Below are 17,118 nucleotides of genomic sequence, written 5' to 3'. Positions count from 1 at the left end.
CTTGGCTAAGGCGCCTGTAAGACAGCAAGCCAAGTTCGCCGTCCAGTCCCCTGGCCGGGGCCGCCACCCACGGCTGAGCCGCACCTCACCGTACCTCTGGCGGCTGCAGGCCCCTTACCGGGGGGCGCGCACGCTCCTGGGAGTTGTAGTTTATCAGCTCTCGATGCGCCCCGCGGCATCCGGACTACAGCTCCCGACGTGCCCCGCGGCAGCCCGGCCATCGCTCCCGACGTATCGCGCGCTAGGTCAGCTGCGGGGAGCTGTGGCCGCGATGCTGGTGGCGGCGGCCGCGGAGCGGAACAAGGAGCCCATCCTGCACGTGCTGCGGCAGTACCTGGACCCGGCCCGGCGCGGCGTCCGCGTGCTGGAGGTGGCTTCGGGCTCCGGCCAGCACGCGGCGCACTTCGCTCGGGCCTTCCCCCTGGCGGAGTGGCAGCCGTCGGACGTGGACCAGCGCTGCCTGGACAGGTGCAGCCCCCGGGGCGCCCCGAGAGCCTCCCCCGCGGCCACTCCGATTGGTGTGGCGGACCCACGCCCCGCAGCCCCGGAGAGAAAGGATGCGGCCCGGGCTCCGAGGGTGCGGGATGGGAGCCTGGGGGGTCCCGCGGGGCACACCCCAGCTGTGCGGAAGTGGGTAGGCCCCGGGGTCCCCCTTCCCGGCTGCTTTGGGTCGCCGCTCCGCAACGTGACCTCCAGCCTCCCCTAAGAAAGCCTGTGCGGTGTCGGAAAGGCGGGTGGGCAGGACTCGGCCCCCACCCAGGCGCTCCCCTCTCGCAGCATCGCGGCCACCACGCAAGCCCAGGGTCTGACCAACGTGAAGGCCCCGCTGCACCTGGACGTGACGTGGAGCTGGGAGCACTGGGGCGGGATCCTGCCGAAGTCGCTGGACCTGTTGCTCTGCATCAACATGGCTCACATTAGCCCCCTGCGCAGCACAGAGGTCTGTGGGACCCCCCCGTCCCCCGCAAGGGTCTCTGCCCAGGTGCCCCTCACCCTGCATCGGGGATGCCAGATTCACCCGCATCACAGTCGGGTGAGGGTCTCCAGCCTCAGGGACTGGTTTGTTTGGGGGCAGCGCCTGACTGCCATCCTGTGCCCTACTCCCCAGGGGCTCTTCAGAGCAGCAGGACACCTGCTCAAACCCAAGGGCCTGCTCATCACCTACGGGGTGAGTGAGCCTGCCCAGGGTGGGCCTCCCCCTCACAGTCACAGCTGCTCTCTCCTGCCGTACTCAGATTCCTCCCGCCTGGACTCCCTGCCCACCCCCACCACCCACCAGCATGGCCTCCCCTCCACTTCCACTCTGCACCCCTCCCCAGGTCAGCTGTCAGTCTCCCTACCCCCTTGCCCACCAGCCTGGTATTGGCTGCCTCCATCTTGGGGACAGGGAGGGGGTGCCTATTTCCTTCTCCAGACCCCAGCCTGCAAGTGTGTCTGGGCTCACTGGGAAATAGCCGACCTTGGTCCAGCAGGCTGTGTCCCTGTCCCCACAGCCCTATGCCGTCAACGGGAAGATCTCTCCCCAGAGCAACGTGGACTTTGACCTGATGCTGAGATGCAGGTCAGAGCTAGGGGCCGTGGGTCTGGCTCAGGTGGCAGGTACGCTGGGTGGCATCCCCCAGGTCATGACTACGTCTCCCCCCGTTGTGCAGGAACCCGGAGTGGGGGCTTCGGGACACAGCCCTCTTGGAGGACCTGGGACAGGCCAATGGCCTGTTCCTGGAGAGGATGGTAGGTGGGGAAGTGGGGGCCCAGGCGGCCTCTCTGGGGATTGAGGACACTCCTCCAGCAGAGTGTTTCTCCAGGTGGACATGCCAGCCAGCAACAAGTGCCTGATCTTCCGGAAAAACGAACCCCCCTCCCTCACCCCACATACCTGCATCCCCGCTGCCAGAGGCTCTGTGGGGCACAAACCCTAACTCCCTAAGCCGGGTCTTGTGGGCAACAGCCCCACCCAGTCTGTGCTCTCAGCTGGTAGCTGAAGGGTCCGGCCTGCTCAGAATAAAGCAGGTCCTGCTGCCGGGTTGCCAGTGTCCACCCCACCTCCTCCTAGGAGTACCTCGTGAGGGTGGGTGGGAGACAGGGTTTCCTTGGGGTCAAGGGCCTGGGACATCCTGGTCCTTGCTGCTGGAGCTCGGGCAGCGGGCGTGGGGCTGGGATGGCTGCTGGTTAAAGGATGCAGGAGTGGGCTGGTGCTCCCCGGTGACCTTGTACCAAAGCCCTGGTGGGTGGCAAGGCCTCAGCTGGAAACTAGCTGGGGATGGGGCACCTGGAAGGGTGAGGGCCGCCTGACCAGCAGCAGCAAGCCAGGAGGTCTGGGGTACAGGGAGTGCGTTTATTCACCAGGACATCGGGCGGTGCAGGCCCGTTGTGGGGCTAGTCCTGGAAGTGGTTGAGCAGCTCACAGGCCTGCTTCTCCAGAAGCTCCGAGATCTTCTTCACGCGCTTCTCGCTGGCAGCGCGGACGTAGCTGCCGGCGTCTAGCACAGCCACGCCATCACGCACCTCGCCCATGATGACCAGCGGCTCATCGCCTACTGTCATGTTGGGGCAGGGGCAGGCCCAGTCCATGCCACTCAGTGTCACCTCCAGGTACTTGGTGCCCAAGAACTTGAGGCCCATCTTGTCATCCTTGAGCACGTCCTCCAGTGCCACGCGGGCGATGCCACCAGCTGCCTCGGGTTCCTCCAGCACCTCCGTGAGCCGCCCCACAATGGCGAAGTCGCTGTGGCACAGGCTCGGCGCCAGCTTGCTCCGGAGGCGGCAGGCGCGGCAGGGCGGCGTGCGGGGCACGGGGCAGGCGTCCTCACAGCTCTCGCGGCTGTGGAAGTTGTTGCCGTTGCCGTCACAGCCGCCGTACACAAAGGGGTGGCACTGCTGCAGCAGCGGGCTGTAGGCCCAGCGTGGTTCCCAGCCCTGGCAGGGGCCCTGCACGGCAGGCAGCACACAGGCATTGCCAGGGCCGCGGGCACAGGCCTGTTGGCACGCCTCATAGGTCTCGAAGCCCCGGGCCGCCCCGTCACAGCCACCGGCAGGGAAGGTCATGCAGCCACCCCGCTGCGGATCAAAGTGCCAGAGGACAAGGTGTGGGGAGGCAGGGGAGGAGGAGGTGGGGCCTGCGCAGGTCTGCATGTCTGGCAGGCACTCGGTCGGGGCTGGGACACTGGGGGCCCTGTCCCTGGCCGGCTCTCGCTGGACCACAGAAAGCGGGAAGTCTGCCCGCAGCAGGCCTGCGGCGTTGCGCGCGGTGCAGGTGTACAGGCCGGCGTCTTCGGGCTGCGCGTTGTAGAGCACCAGCTGCCCGATGCTGGTGACCACCACGTTGCCGTACATCTGGTCCGGACGCATGATCAGGTTCTCCCGCTGATGACTCTGCTTCTCCCAGGTCACGGCAGGCGGCGGGCGGCCGCTGACGTCGCAGTGGAGGCTGGCGGTGCCCCCCACCTGCACTGCCTGCGGGGAGGGACTGCTGTACAGGGCGGGAGGCATGGGTGCGGCCCCTGGCGTGGGGCGGGCGGTGGTCTCCGGCGGCCCCGGGCTGCTGGGTGGCCAGCTGAGCACGTGCTTACAGGGCACCACATGCAGGTGCAGGCCTCGCAGGCAGGCCTCGGCGTCCATGTAGCAGCGGTTGTAGTAAGTGAGGCCGTCCGAGGCGCAGGTGAAGCTGGGCTCCTTCTCACAGCGGTCGCGGCAGCGGCACACCGGCTGCCCGTCCCAGATGTCACAGTCGGAACCCTGCTGTGGGCACACAAAGCCCTCGCAGGAGGCCGCCGTGGTTGGGGGCGCGGCTGGGCTGTCCGGGAAGCGCGCTGCCACACAGCTCTGCAGTCCGCACACGTTGGTGCAGCACTTCTCAGCGGCTGCACAGTCCTGGGGATGGGGGACACTTAGGTGGGAGCCGCAATGCCCTCTGGCCCCGGGGGCTTTGGCCTGACCCCTGTGTAGGGAGGCCCCTGTTCTGTGGCTGCCGCCAGGGCTGCCCCCCAGGGAACTCAGTGTCCTTTCCATCCCGTGGGAGGAGCTGCAGCGCCAGAGGCCCCACGTTGCTTCACCTTCCGGAACCCTCACACCCCCAAGCAAGTTCCGTTATTGTGTACATTGCACAGACGAGGAAACTGAGGCCCAAGGAGGGCATACAGTGCTCAGGGCCACCCAGCAGGCAGTGCAGGCCAGGACAAAGGCTGATTATGGGCTGCAGCACCCCCACCAGAGTCTGCACTGGTCCCAGATGGGAGGAGAGGCAATGACCGGACTGGTCGCTAGAGGAGGATGGTGCCCAGGGTGAAGGGGAGGCATGTGGGGTGTGTGAGAGCTGGCGTGAGGAGGGGCTCTCATTCCTAAGACAAATGAGGGCAGCAGTGGGGATGTCGCTGGGCCTGTCTGGTGGGGTCTTTCCCAGGCTGGCTGCCCCAAGCCCCGGGACCCCAGCCCGACTGCGCTCACCTGGTCCCTGCTGCACTCACGCTCACAGGTGCTCTGGGCGTCCACCCACAGGTTGGGGCTGAGCTGGTTGGGGCACACGCCCGGGTGGCCCCCCAGCCCTGGCAGCAAGCCGGCCCCCGAGGTCAGCTGGAGGAGGAGCAGGAGAGGCAGGAGTGGCCGTGGGGTGGGCATGGGGGCCGTTGAGCCAGGGGGCAGGGGGGTGTGGCCACCAACCTCTCCTTGGGCTCCTCTGAGCCCAGCGTCCTGCAGGCATCCACCCTCCGTGCCTGTGGTCGGCGCCCCCACGAGGATCCCCCGCACTCCCTTTCACCCGAGGCCGAAGCCTGCAGCAGACGCTTGTCCTGATGGCCCTGCTGAGTGTCCCAGGTTCTCAGAGGTCGTCAGTGCACTACTGGCTCCTCTCCAGCTTCAGCCTGGCCCCTCTGTCTGAACCGTGTGGGGGCTCCCAGGCCCCGGTCAGCACAGGGTAGAGGGGAGGAGGTTGGGGAGGGGCCAGAGGCCCAGGAGCACAGAGCCACTGGCCATGAGGGTCACCGGGGGCGGAGAAGGGCTGGCTCTGTCCGGAGAGGGGGAGGGGAGGGGACCCTGTAATCCGAGCCCCTTCCTACACACCCAGGGCTGGGATCAGTCTCCTTGACGACCCTCGGGAGGGTGGGGGCAGGGCCAGCAATCCCAGCTTTTGTCCCTGACGCCCTCTGGACCCCAGGCTCCTGTGCTGTGGGGGTGGCAGACACAGGACCTCTCTGCAGAGCATGGCTGACCACAGCCTGGGTCCCTCAAGGCAGGTCCAGGCTGGCAATGGTAGTCACGTGTGTCTGGGTCAGGCCAGGGGCTCCACTCCACTCCTGCGAGGTTCCTTCCTCCACGGCTGTTAGGGGCACAGGGGCCTGCAGGACTCCCAGCGCAGCCCCGCCTCCTCTGCTCTGCCACCCCATCCCTGAAACCAGGCTGAGGGCTTGGGGCTCAGGCCTGTCCACAAGGCAGGGCAGGTGCAGCAGGAAGAGGCCTGCGGCCGCCCACAAACACAAGAGCATCCTCACGCTGACGCTGGAGCTTCAGCCCACACACTGTGCAGCCCTGGACGGCGCCACCCGAAGGAAGGCCAAGTCCAAGGGCGTCTGCAGCTGAAAAGAGCAAGAGTCCTGGGGCACTAAGGCCTGGCCTGCCGCAGTTCCCACCCCCACCCCCCAACGGCGGGCACACATCCCCCCAACCTTGGCTCCTCCTCGTCGGGAGGGCAGGGGGCCGGCCTGCCTGGCGCAGCAGGACAAAGGGCCGCCTGGAATCTGCCCTTCCAAACCCTCTGTGGCTGCAGAGGTCTGGGGCCCCAGGGAGTGGTTTTCTCTGAGACCGGATGGAAAATGTCCCGACGACCCTGTGTCTGACCTCTGACCCGTGAGGCAGGGTAATAGGAGCCTGGTCTGGTCAGAATGAGTCCCAGAGACAGCCTCCAGGCGCCACAGTCCCTGCCTACAAGGGTATCTGGGGTGGGCCCTGACAGCGTGGGGGTGGGGCAGCTGGGCCAGATCTGAAACAGCGCTCCCTGCTGGAGCTGCCAGAGGGGCTTAAGGCCGGGATGTGCCCCCGGAACAGCACAGGTAGGTGCCTGAGCCAGAGGCTGTGGTCCCTGTCCTGACTGGAGTGTCCTGTTCCGGGTCAGCTGTGACCTCCGAGGTGTCCACCCACCCCTGGGCGGGGCACAGCAGGCAGCCCAGGATGGCCAGTGTGCAGGCGGCTCTCTTTCTGAGGGGACCGAATGACTGCAGAGCCTGGCCTTTAGGGTCCCTGCTGCTGTTAGGGACAGTCTGCCCCAGGCTGTCTGCTGCTGGGGGCTGTGAGTGAGGGCTCAGCACAACCCCGCTGGAGCCCACACCACCACGAAGTGCAGAATGGCTGTGACCAGGCCTGGCCGCTCCAGCCCAGCACCAGCCCTCACTTCCAGGTGAACCCAACTAACACCTGCAGGTCGGCCGTCAGCGGAGGGAACGGAGGCAAAGCAAAGGCCGGGGGTCAGTTTGCCAGGTACAAAGCAGCACTGGCCCCTGGTACAGGGCACCGCCACTGCCAAGACCCACTCCCCCTACACAGGACAAAGTGTGGGGACCACGGATGAATGACATTTACTGTACAAAGAACGAACGGTTCGGGAAGAACAGGACCGGGGCGAGTGTCTGACAGCAGTAAGGGTAGTGTTGATACCGTGAATGGCAGCCCATCTAGGTCTTGTTCATAATCCCAAACACGGGTCCTGCTGGCAGAACAGGACGGGGGTTGGTGGGGGCGAGGACAGGGACACTGGATCAGGAGGCCAGGGTTCCCTTGCTCATCTGGCAGCTCACACACAGGCCCTGGCCCACATCTCTCAGGAATGGGCCATGCGGCTTCAAGTCCACTGGTGCCCGGTGCACCCTCTGTGGGAAGCATGTGCAGTGGAGTCCCAGCCGAGGGGGTCCTGGGCCCCCGGAGGGCTCCTTCTGCGTGCTAGCCATGCCATGCCGTGCGGCCTGAGGTCAGGAGGTAGAGGTGAGCACCAGTGTTGCGGGTGTGCACAGGGGTAGGGAGGGCAGTCCCAGGCGACTGCAACCCCGCAGAGGGCCACTGGGGCAGGTGTGGCAGAAGCACTGGGCGGAGGAGCAGCCAATTAACTTCAGAAGAGCAGTGGCCGGCCCTGCGTGCCTGGGGCTCAGCAGCAGTGCTGGGCTGGTAGGGCTCTGAGGAGGCCTCCTGAGGCCCCCACACGACATGGCCAAGGCAGTTCCAGGCGCGTCCCTAAGAAGCAGATCAGAACGGTCCCGATGCCGGGTGACCTCCCAGCCGAGCAGCAGCTGTGGGGACACCAGAGCCAGCGACAGAAGCTGCCGAGAACAGGAGACTGCACTTGGGTGCAGGGGTCCAGATGCCGCCAGAGGCAGGTGGGCTGCAGCCGGTCAAGTATTCGTAAGTCCACAGATAGCTCTGCACTCTCCAGGGTGGAAGAGACGCTGATCTGAGTTTTGAGTGGTAAATGTCCCCAAAGGGGTCACATCAAAGGTTCTCAACCCCGTGTAGGAAGAAGGGATTTGGGGAGCAACCTCACTTCTCCCCTCTCCTGAGTGTTGCTTGGGCTCTGACCACAGGGCCACACCCTCCATCCACTGCCAGCACAGTGACCACTGAGGTCGGAGTGGCCCATGGGAGCCAGGGCCAAGGTCACCCAAGCCTCCAGAGGGAGCACCGACCCTGTATGCTCCGCCAGCCTCTGAGCAGCCCTGCCATTCACAGTGCGTGGATTCACAGGGCGACTGCTTCCCATCGCTGTCACAGATCCCCTCCCGAGGCGTCCCAAGTGCATCCCCATGGCTGGTGTGGCCATGAAGTCACCAGTGCACCACAGGGACACACCGGGGCTTCCCTGAAGGCCCCTTAAAACGGACAAAAAGGGTGAAGTGTTCTGTATATAAATAAGAAAGGCAAGTCAGGCTCTCCACCGGCTGAGCTCAGGCAGTCGGAGAGGCCCAGCTTGTTTCAGACCAAGATTCCCAGAAGCACCAGCAGCCCAGCCGTGTACCCTCCTCCCACCTGCCGCACGTGCTCCATGCATGCTCTTCCCCACACCCGGCTCAGGTGCGGGGAAAGCCTAGTGCTTCCAAGGCAGCTCTGTGGCCAGTCTTCACACAGGCAGCACCAGCCCGGTGTCCCTGCGGGAGTGTCCACCTCGAGCCCTCCCGGCATCTGCACAGGTGGCCCCACCCGTCTCTGCTAGGAGATCTTGCAGTTGCTCCGTGAGCAGTTCTGCGGGGGACTCTGGGGCGGGCGGATGGACTTGGACCTCTTGAGGCTGTTCCCCTTGCTGCCGCCGCTCCCAGCCCCACTGGCCAGGGAGTAGGAGCGGCCGTGCATCATGACAGCATTCATGCCATTGGCCATCGAGAAGGACTTGAGGTGGCTCTTGATGGTGACGGGCAGCGGAAGCTTGTCGATGAGGTGTACGGGGGTGCAGGAGACGATGGCCCGGCAGCAGAGGTCCTGCAGGCTGAACACTGCAGGGCAGAGGGAGCATCAGACCAGGGGGCTGTGGTGGGGAGTTCCCGAGCAGGGAGATGCACGGATGGCAGGCCACGTCCTGGATCAGAGGCTCCAGAGAAGCCCCCTCAGGGAGGTGGTACTTCCCCGAGGGATGCCTAGCGACGTCCCCAGGACTAGGCTCCTGGAGCACCCAGACGCACACACTTCTCTGCCCAGCACAGATGTGTCCACTGGCACCCTGTCCCCTGCCTTGCTCACTAGAGCCAGGCATGCTGGGGGTGCTGCTGTGGGGCTTCCAGAGGCTCTGCCCAGCTCCTGGCCAGGACCCTGCAGCTCCCAGTGAGGGCTGTGTGAGCTGACCCCTCAAGCCGACCTGCTCTGGAGCCTCTTCTGTTCCTCTGGTTGGGTTCTGAATCCATCTAGCTTGACTGGGACCAGCTCAAGTCTGCAGAGCTGGGGAGAGGAGCTCCGTAGGGATGGGGGCTGTGTTATGATGGCCCAGGGTACAACTAGGCTCTTCATGGCTCCCCGTGTTTCCTCTTTTGGTTTTTTGAGACAAGGTCTCACTCTTTGGTACAGGCTGGAGTGGAGTGGTACAATCTCGGCTCACTGCAATCTCTACGTCCCGGGTTGAAGCAATTCTCCTACCCCAGCCTCCCAAGTAGCTGGGACTACAGGTGTGCGCCACCACGCCCAGTTAAATTTTGTATTTTTAGTAGAGATGGGGTTTTGCCATGTTGACCACACTGGTCTCAAACTCCTGACCTCAGGTGATCCACCCACATGTTCTCCCAAAGTGCTGGGATGACAGGAGTGAGCCACAGAGCTCGGCCTGAGCTTTCTCTTAAAAAGGACACTGACACTGTCAGCCACCCTCTCTCTGCCCAGCAGTGAACCCTTCGGGGAAGCACCACAAGAACAGCAGTACCACCTCCCTGAGGGGGCTTCTCTGGAGCCTCTGATCAAGGACGTGGCCTGCCAGAAAAGCAGACAAAATAACACAAAGCTTCAGGCATGGCCCCTGTACTCCTCTGAAGGGACGACACCAGCCCCAGAACCAGGGAAGGAGTGTGAATGCACTGCCTGCACCAGCAAGGCCAGGACCTCCCAGCCAAAGTGCCGAGGCCACTGCGGCACCCTGAGGGAGGTGACCAGCTGGCTCCGTGCCCACTGCGGCACCCTGAGGGAGGTGACCAGCTGGCCCCATGCCCACTGTGGCACCCTGAGGGAGGTGAGGTGACCAGCTGGCTCCGTGCCCACTGCGGCACCCTGAGGGAGGTGACCAGCTGGCTCCGTGCCCACTGCGGTACCCTGAGGGAGGTGAGGTGACCAGCTGGCTCCGTGCCCGCTGGCGCTTCTGCCTCTGCCCCAAGGCTGCTCTTACCAAGTCACTGTCCTGCCGCCAGTCAATTCCCTACTGTGTGTGGCCGAGGGACCTGCCTGAACCTCACTCACGGGGTCTCACTGCCCGCCTGCCCCCACCGGCCTCCGCAGCCTGGGGTTCCACACCCACCCACCTCGGTTGGGCCTCCAGATCTTCTCCATGCCGTGCCGCATGAGCACGATGCGGGACAGCTCTGTGAAGGACTCAATGACGTTGAAGTTGCACAGGGGGCTGACCTCGAAGAAGGTCATGCAGTTCTTCTCTGCGTAGGCGCGGGCCTGCTCCGTCGGGACTTGGCGCTTGAAGGCCAGGTGCAGCCGGTTTCCAACCAAGATCCGGGGCACTCCAGGCGCATGCTGGGGCACAGAACTCAGCAAAGACACGAACACAGAGCACCACCCACCCCCCAGCCGTGGCAGGGCCCTCACTGTTGGGACAGATGGGGTGGGGACCGTGGGAGGTCGAGGGGGGCAGAGCCCAGGGCTCAGGCCCCATAGTACAGGCCCTTATGGGTGGCCTCAGAGCCTCTGGCCGGTGCCCAGCCGTCGAGTGCACAGTGACCAGCATGCGCAGGCGCAGGCCGTGGGCTCAGAGCTGGGGCTACAGGAAGGGCAGCAGGCGTGAATACAGAGGCTCCCTGGGGCCCAGGCACCTCCATCCAGCCTGCCTTCCCCGGGAGGGCTCCCCTGACCCAGGCCTACCTCGTCGATCTCCTTGATCCAGCGGTCAATGCCATCAAAGGACCAGCGGTTGGTGATGTCATACACCAGGAGGATCCCCTGCAACAGAGACCTGGGTCATCACCAGGGGTGCAGCGGTCACCAACACACACGGCCGGCCCAGGCCCAGGGATGCTCAGGTGCAGGGGATGTGGCTCCCGGGCAGGGCCAAGGATGCTCAGGACCTGGTGGTTGGGCAGACAGGTGGTACCCTCCACACAGAGCCGGTGCAGCCCCGCCTCCCACCCTGCCCCGGGGTCACCAGGCGAGGACAGCAGCAGAAGGGTGCATGCCTTCCATGGTGTCATCAACGCTGCTTCCCCTCCCTCCCCTGGAGGCATCAGCCTGTGGAGGCTCCCTGGGCAGGGAGATGAGGGGTCCTGGCGGCTGGGGGACATGAGGCCTGGAGCTGCAGCTGTGGAAGCTCAGTGTCCCCTCCGCCAGTCCATCAGTGAACTCCCCCTGGGGGTACTCAGGACAGAGCTGGGTGGGGCATTTCTGAGTTTTCCAACCTAAAACTTGGAAATCAGAAAGCCAGTCACCCCAGGACAGTTTCTGTGATGCTCCCCCAGCTACAGGCAGAGCCGGATTTGCCACGGGGACCTTCTGCCACATCCCTTAGAGACCAATTACCTGGAGCTCAGCTTTGGGCTGTCTCCACCTGCCCTAAATATTGCAGCAGCGACAGTCACGGCTCTCCAGCAGCACGGGGGAGCACGCTGCTCACACTCAGAGCCCCGCTGGGCGCAACGGTGACATCAAAGACCCATTCCCCTGCACCCGCCTCTCCCCACTGTCCACTCCTACCCTACAGTTCTTCAACCAGGTCCAGCCAATGAGCTGGGATCCACCCCACTCCTAGGCTGACGAAACCTTCACAGGAGAGTCTGTCCCACACAAGGGGCAGGGAGGAAAGCGTGGCTGAGGCTGAAGGAAGAGGGCGCTCTCCACCTGAAAATCAGGGTCTTTAGAGCCTCTTAGAACCGTCTTTCAATTTCTGGAAGACTCAACTGCAGCCCCAGGCCCTGTACAGAACAAGATTGAAATCACTAAGCTCCCAGGGTGAAGGCCTTGCTTGGGATGAAGCAGCAGCTCAGGAAGGACACCTCTTCCTGTGAGAGGCCCTTCGAGGACAGACATGGCCAAGCCAGTCTGGTGGGTGATAAATCATAAGGTTTAGAATAAACGAATGCACACCCAGGGGTTAACCCTGCAGCGTGGGGCACAGGGACTGGGGGGATCATTTGCTGCTGGGGGAGGGGGAGACCAAAGCGCACAGCCCACCCTCCTGCGAGGCAAGCCCACGACTGGGAAATGACTGAGGATGCCCGACACCGTGGCGTTGACAACAACAAAGCAGACACACATTAAATGTCCAGCCTCAGGGGACAGCCGAGTAAGCAGCAGTGACATGTGCCGTGCAGACGGAAACAGCAGCAGTGCGTTTAGAAGCGTGTGTGCCGGCCAAGGAGAGAGATGCGGCCCACGTGGGCTGAGAACGCAGGTCCCGGGCGCTGCTGACTGCACTTCCTTTTCCTGGGACAGGGTCTCCCTCTGTCACCCAGGCTGGAGTGCAGTGGTGTGACCACGGCTCACTGCGGCCCAGTCAGTCCTCCTGCCTCAGCCTCCCGAGTGGCTGGGACTACAGGTGTCAGCCACCACGCCTGGCTAAGTTTCAACAAAATTTTTAGGATGGGGTCTGGCTATGTTGCCCAGGCTGGTCTTGAACTCCCAGCCTCAAGTGATACTCCTGCCTCATTGTCCTACAGTGCTGGGATTACAGGTGTGAACCACTGTGCCCAGCCCAGCCTGATTTTTTAAAAATAAAAATATAAACACACAATGTATTACACTGAAGAAGCTTATATGGACACAAAACAAATGCTAAAAGGCTGGAGAGGGAGTGACTTTTTATGCTGACCCATGTTTTCTGTGGCAAACACCACTGTTCCCATGACACTGAAAATTCTAGAAAGAGAACAGAAGGTCCGCCTCCTGGCTGACAGCTGGCTCAGGCTCCGAGTGTGCAGTGAGGCTGGGGGGCCCTGGCCACACCTCTTGGCTGCTGCCCTGAGCACGCCCCTCCTTCCTGGGATGGCCGTATCTGAGGGGCAGGGGTTACGGGCAGGGGCGATGGCACAGGAGGACATGAAGGCTTGCTGCAGCGTGGGTCATGGTAAGGCCACAGGGACCCAAATCACCACCACAGAGTGAGAAACCAAAAGGAGACTCTTGGAGATCAGAACCCACCTAGCAAACTGTATGCTCAACCAGGTATCTCAGGGCAGAGGGGCAAATAAACTCTTCCTCTGCCTTCTATTTTCTAAAAATGATAACTGTAACACATACTCTGATTTTTTAAAAACTAGCAAGTTCCGGGCACGGTGGCTCATGCCTGTTATCCCAGCACTTCGGAAGGCTGAGGAGGGCAGACGACAAGGTCAAGAGATCAAGACCGTCCTTGCCAACACGGTGAAACCTTGTTTCTAATAAAAATACAAAAATTAGCTGGGTGGCACATGCCTGTAATCCCAGCTACATGGGAGGCTGAGACAGGATAATCACTCGAACCTGGGAGGTGGAGGCTGCAGTGAGCCGAGATTGCACCATTACACTCCAGCCTGGAGACAGAGCAAGACTCCGTCTCAGAAAGAAAAAAAAAAAGAACTTGCAAGCAAGTGCTCTAGAGGATGAATCAGGACAAGCTCTCCCCTGCTCCAGGCCCCCCCAGGAGCCACTCTGGACAGTCAGTTTCCTCAGCATCTGCACATGTGTCCAGGGTGCCACTCACACCTCTCGGGCAGGGTGGAGGCCCGCGCACTGCTCCCACCTGCACGCCCCGGGCTCAGGCCCAGCCCTCTCGCCTGCTCATTAGCCGGTACTGCGCTGGCTCAAGGGTAACACTGGCAATACACATCTGAGTGCATCAACTCGACCTACAAGATAAATTCCCAGAAGTAGAACTGCTGGGCCAAAGCGTGGGTGCCCTTTTCGCTATCACTCTTTACTGAGCTGTAACTTACAAAGCAGAAAATATAAAGATCCGAGGTTTGGATATTTCGATGAATTTTGACAAACAGATGCACCTTCCATCCCTGGGGGTCAAGCTCCCAAGGTACAGCCAGCCAGAGTGAAGCCCTCCTGCCTGCGTCCCCACACCCAGGCTCTGCTCAGAAGCAAGTGACATGGAAAATGGGAGGTACTGCCCAGCGGTCCCCACTCATGTCTGCCTGCCTGTGCGCCACCAAGCCAGCAGCACGCAGGCCTCCGGTACCCTCTCCACATAAACCCTTCTCAGGGAAACAAACCCACGCTTCCATCCCGAAGGAGACACGGCACTTGGCCACACCCTTCCTGCTGCTAAGCCCGCTGACCCCTGTGGGTAACCCCCTATACAGGTACCAAGGAAGGAGAGCTAAGCAGAACCCTGGCACAATGAAGGCCTGAAGAATATCTGTTATGTCCTTTTATATAATCCTTTATATAATCACATGTTAGTTTACAGAATTAGGGCTTGGAAAATCTCTCAGTTTATAGTGTTACTACTCAGTTATTTCCCTTTATATAATCCCCTATATATAATCATGTCAGTTCATAGAATGAGCGCCTAAAGAAGATCTTACCACTCAGTCATTTCCCTATACATATGTGTAAGTGTATCTCAGTTCATAATCAGAGGAATGCCTAGAGTGGACACGGTACACAGCATGAATTAAGGAATAAGCCTCTTATAGTGCGAGGAATGTCTGGAGCAGACACAGTGCAGAGCATGATTTAAGGGAAAACAGTTACACCAGGACAAGAACCCATGGCCCAGGCGGCAGCGTTCAGAATCATAAAGATACCCGCTGTATGGCAGGCCTGGGCGAGAGCCACTCCTCCTGACAAAGGAGCTGTAGGACCCTGCTCCAGTTCTTGGTGAAAGCTGCCCTCAGACCGGCAATCCACCTTGTGACTGTGAACTTATCAGCTCTTGCTGCTGTGCTGCTCGAAAAGCATCTTCCCATAGAACCCACTGGAAGCTGCCAGCAGGTGGCGGTAACCCTGACAGCTCTGTCACTGCTGTGGACTTAAGCATCCTCCCATAGATCTACTTAGGAGTAGTTTGCCCATAGATAGAGGTATTGCGCACTGCACCCTCTTCACTGCGTACGGCCCACCTCCATGCCTTGGTGACCTAATGGGGGTGGACCCCCTACTGCACACGGCCCACCTCCATGCCTCGATGACCTAATGGGAACGGGCCCCTTGCTGTACACTGTCCACCTCCTGGCCTAGGTGACCTAATGGGGGTGGACCCCATGTTTTATTGCTCACGACCCTATCACTATCCTTAAAGGTGACTTCACTCACTGCCCTGCCCCCTAACCTATACACAATAACTACTCGCGCTTCTGGACATTCGGGGCCTTGCCTGACTCTGCTGATAGGTGGTGTGGCCTCCCTGAGCCCAGCTGCGTTTTCCTTGTACTTCTGTGTCCTGTCTCTTTATTTCTCAGATCCTGCGCCTCAGCACAGCATAAGGGACACCCCACAACCCTAAGGGGCCCTCAGCCCTACAACCCCAAATTCTCAGCTAAACAGGACAGCACGCCCCATCAGCCACACTGCAGGTACAGGGAGCCTGCCCCACCCTCCACATACCCAGCAAGCCCCAGGGACCCGCACCTGGGTGACCTGCTCATCCTGTCAGTGGCTGGCACTGCTTCTGAGAGGGACCGCCTAGGATCTCAGCAATAGAAAACTGGACACAGCCAGGAAGACTAGGAAGCCTGGCCTTCGGCAGAACGTAAAGGGCCTTGTGGGAAGAGCCACGGGACTGCTGCTGTGCGACAGGTGACAACAGCGGGCAGTGGCCAGTGGCCTTCATTGGTGCCATCTGCAAGACCCAGGCTGTGGGGACCTGCCAGGCCTCTCCACTGGCAAGAGAGGGCGGCAGAGTGAGGAAACCTGGCTGGGACAGACAGTCCTTGCTTGCGTCTTATCAAGGGCTGTGGGAGAAGCCGTGGTGCAAACCCCGGCTCTGCGCCTCAGCTGGATGCGCCCTCACCTCACCACTGCTCACCAGGCAGGAGACGCAGCAGAGTGGTGGGCTCCCGGGGTGGCCCCAACGCTCAGTCATGGTAGCCAGAGGCCACACCTCGGGGCTCAGGTGCTTCTCCCAAGGCAAGGCTGCCAGGAAGCGCCTGGCACCCTTCACCAAGGACCAACATGTGCACCTGGGTCTGCAACCTGCTCCTCTCATCCAGAAAATGACAGCTAAGAACTTCCAGAATCAACAAGGCAAAACACAGCCATAACTGGTTGTGCCAGATGCTTTGGAAAGAACACGGAGATAACAGAGCCTGCTTTCCAGAACCTCAGCCTGGCAAATGCAGAGCTTGTGAACTGCTTTTTTTTTTTTGAGACAGAGTCTCACTCTGTCGCCCAGGCTGGAGTGCAGTGGTGTGACCTTGGCTCACTGTAGCCTCGCCTCCTGTGTTCAAACAATTCTTCTGCCTCGGCTTCCCAGTCGCTGGGACTACAGGTGCACACTGCCACGCCCAGCTAATTTTTGTACATTTAGTAGAGACAGGGTTTCGCCATATTGGCCAGGCTGGTCTTGAACTCCTGACATTGTGATCTGCCCTCCTTGGCCTCCCAAAGTGCTGGGATTATAGGTGTGAGCCACCATGCCTGGCACTGCCTTTTTTTGTAAGTTCTCAAGCAGCTGAACAGAAATCACAACTGCTGGCCCTCATGTCCCTCAGACCTCCCTATGTGGGAGCTGGGACACCCACGGTGGAGCCCCATCAGGTTCAGCTGCCCGCTGCCTTTCCCGGTATCTCCCCAACAACGCTTATTGTCATCCAAGAAAACCACGCCCCAGTTTCTTTTTTTATTACCAAAATGGCATTTGTTTACTGTAGAAAAATCATGAAATACTTAAAAGCAAAAGGAAGGCAATAAGGCATTTTTTTGTAGACATAAATCACCCACACAGCTCCTCCATCTTGTTTTTCTTTTTTTTTGAGACGGGGTCTAGTTCTGTCACCCAGGCTGGAGTGCAATGGCACGATCTCAGCTCACTGCAACCTCCTTCTCCCAGATTCAAGTGATTCTCCTGCCTCAACGTCCCAAGTAGCTGGGACTACAGGCGCCCGCCACCATGCCCGGCTACTTTTTATATTTTCAGTAGAGACAGGATTTCAGTGTGTCGACCAGGCTGGTCTCCAATGGGTGACCTCGTGATCTTCCCACCTTGGCCTCGCACAGCGCTGGGATGACAAGCGTGAGCCTCGTCCGGCCACAGCTACTCCTTCAATAGCAAGCAGGGCCCAAGGAAGGCACCTTCGAGTCTTCCACCTGCCAGCTCCGTGCATCACAGCCATGGCACTCAGGCAGGCCCTTCTGCTACCATGAGGGAGTCACCAATATCTCTGAGGGAACTCCTGGGACAGGGTGCTACCCTGCCCACCCTGGGGTTCTTCCCACCCACCACCAGCAGGTAGAAAACAGCAGAGCCGACACCGACTACACTTCAGTGTAGAAACAGAAGGGAATGAGCTTGCCAGGGATGAAGCTCCA

General features: G+C 61.1%; 3 protein-coding genes across 9 annotated transcripts in view; 1 reads left to right on the top strand and 2 right to left on the bottom strand.

Moving 5' to 3' along the window:
- The first annotated feature begins 210 nt into the window (after positions 1-210).
- Positions 211-2,026, top strand: METTL26 (methyltransferase like 26). 3 transcript variants are annotated; one of them, XM_003734365.6, is made up of 6 exons: positions 211-468; positions 778-940; positions 1,109-1,168; positions 1,494-1,561; positions 1,653-1,731; positions 1,806-2,026. In XM_003734365.6, exons 1-6 carry the CDS (start codon positions 272-274, stop codon positions 1,917-1,919), a joined length of 681 nt encoding a protein of 226 aa, XP_003734413.4. In that variant the 5' UTR covers positions 211-271; the 3' UTR covers positions 1,920-2,026. The 3 variants fall into 3 exon arrangements, with proteins under 3 accessions (XP_003734413.4, XP_009007089.4, XP_035122267.3); XM_009008841.5 differs by lacking the exon at positions 1,109-1,168; XM_035266376.3 differs by lacking the exon at positions 1,494-1,561.
- A 297-nt stretch (positions 2,027-2,323) lies between these two features.
- On the bottom strand, positions 2,324-4,871 carry WFIKKN1 (WAP, follistatin/kazal, immunoglobulin, kunitz and netrin domain containing 1). Its single transcript, XM_035266358.3, has 2 exons — positions 4,444-4,871; positions 2,324-3,870 (listed from the first exon to the last, which is right to left on the bottom strand). Exons 1-2 carry the CDS (start codon positions 4,612-4,614, stop codon positions 2,377-2,379), a joined length of 1,665 nt encoding a protein of 554 aa, XP_035122249.1. The 5' UTR covers positions 4,615-4,871; the 3' UTR covers positions 2,324-2,376.
- Positions 4,872-6,540: 1,669 nt separating this feature from the next.
- The window catches only part of RAB40C (RAB40C, member RAS oncogene family), a 37,185-nt gene continuing 26,607 nt past the window's right edge, over positions 6,541-17,118 (bottom strand). For all 5 annotated transcript variants that reach the window (XR_013524492.1, XM_035266363.3, XM_035266360.3 and 2 more), the window contains 3 exons: positions 10,534-10,611; positions 9,966-10,188; positions 6,541-8,462 (listed from right to left, as the gene is read on the bottom strand). Coding sequence is in view for 4 of the 5 variants with exons in the window: in XM_035266363.3 (XP_035122254.1) it covers positions 8,182-8,462; positions 9,966-10,188; positions 10,534-10,611 (582 nt within the window). In the remaining variant the exon portion in view is untranslated. The remainder of the gene's footprint in view (positions 8,463-9,965; positions 10,189-10,533; positions 10,612-17,118) is intronic.

This window comes from Callithrix jacchus, chromosome 12, assembly GCF_049354715.1.
Source record: "Callithrix jacchus isolate 240 chromosome 12, calJac240_pri, whole genome shotgun sequence".
Taxonomy (NCBI): Eukaryota; Metazoa; Chordata; class Mammalia; order Primates; family Cebidae; genus Callithrix; species Callithrix jacchus.
Note: the sequence above shows the minus strand (reverse complement) of the source record. Positions and strands in the feature narration are given on the sequence as shown.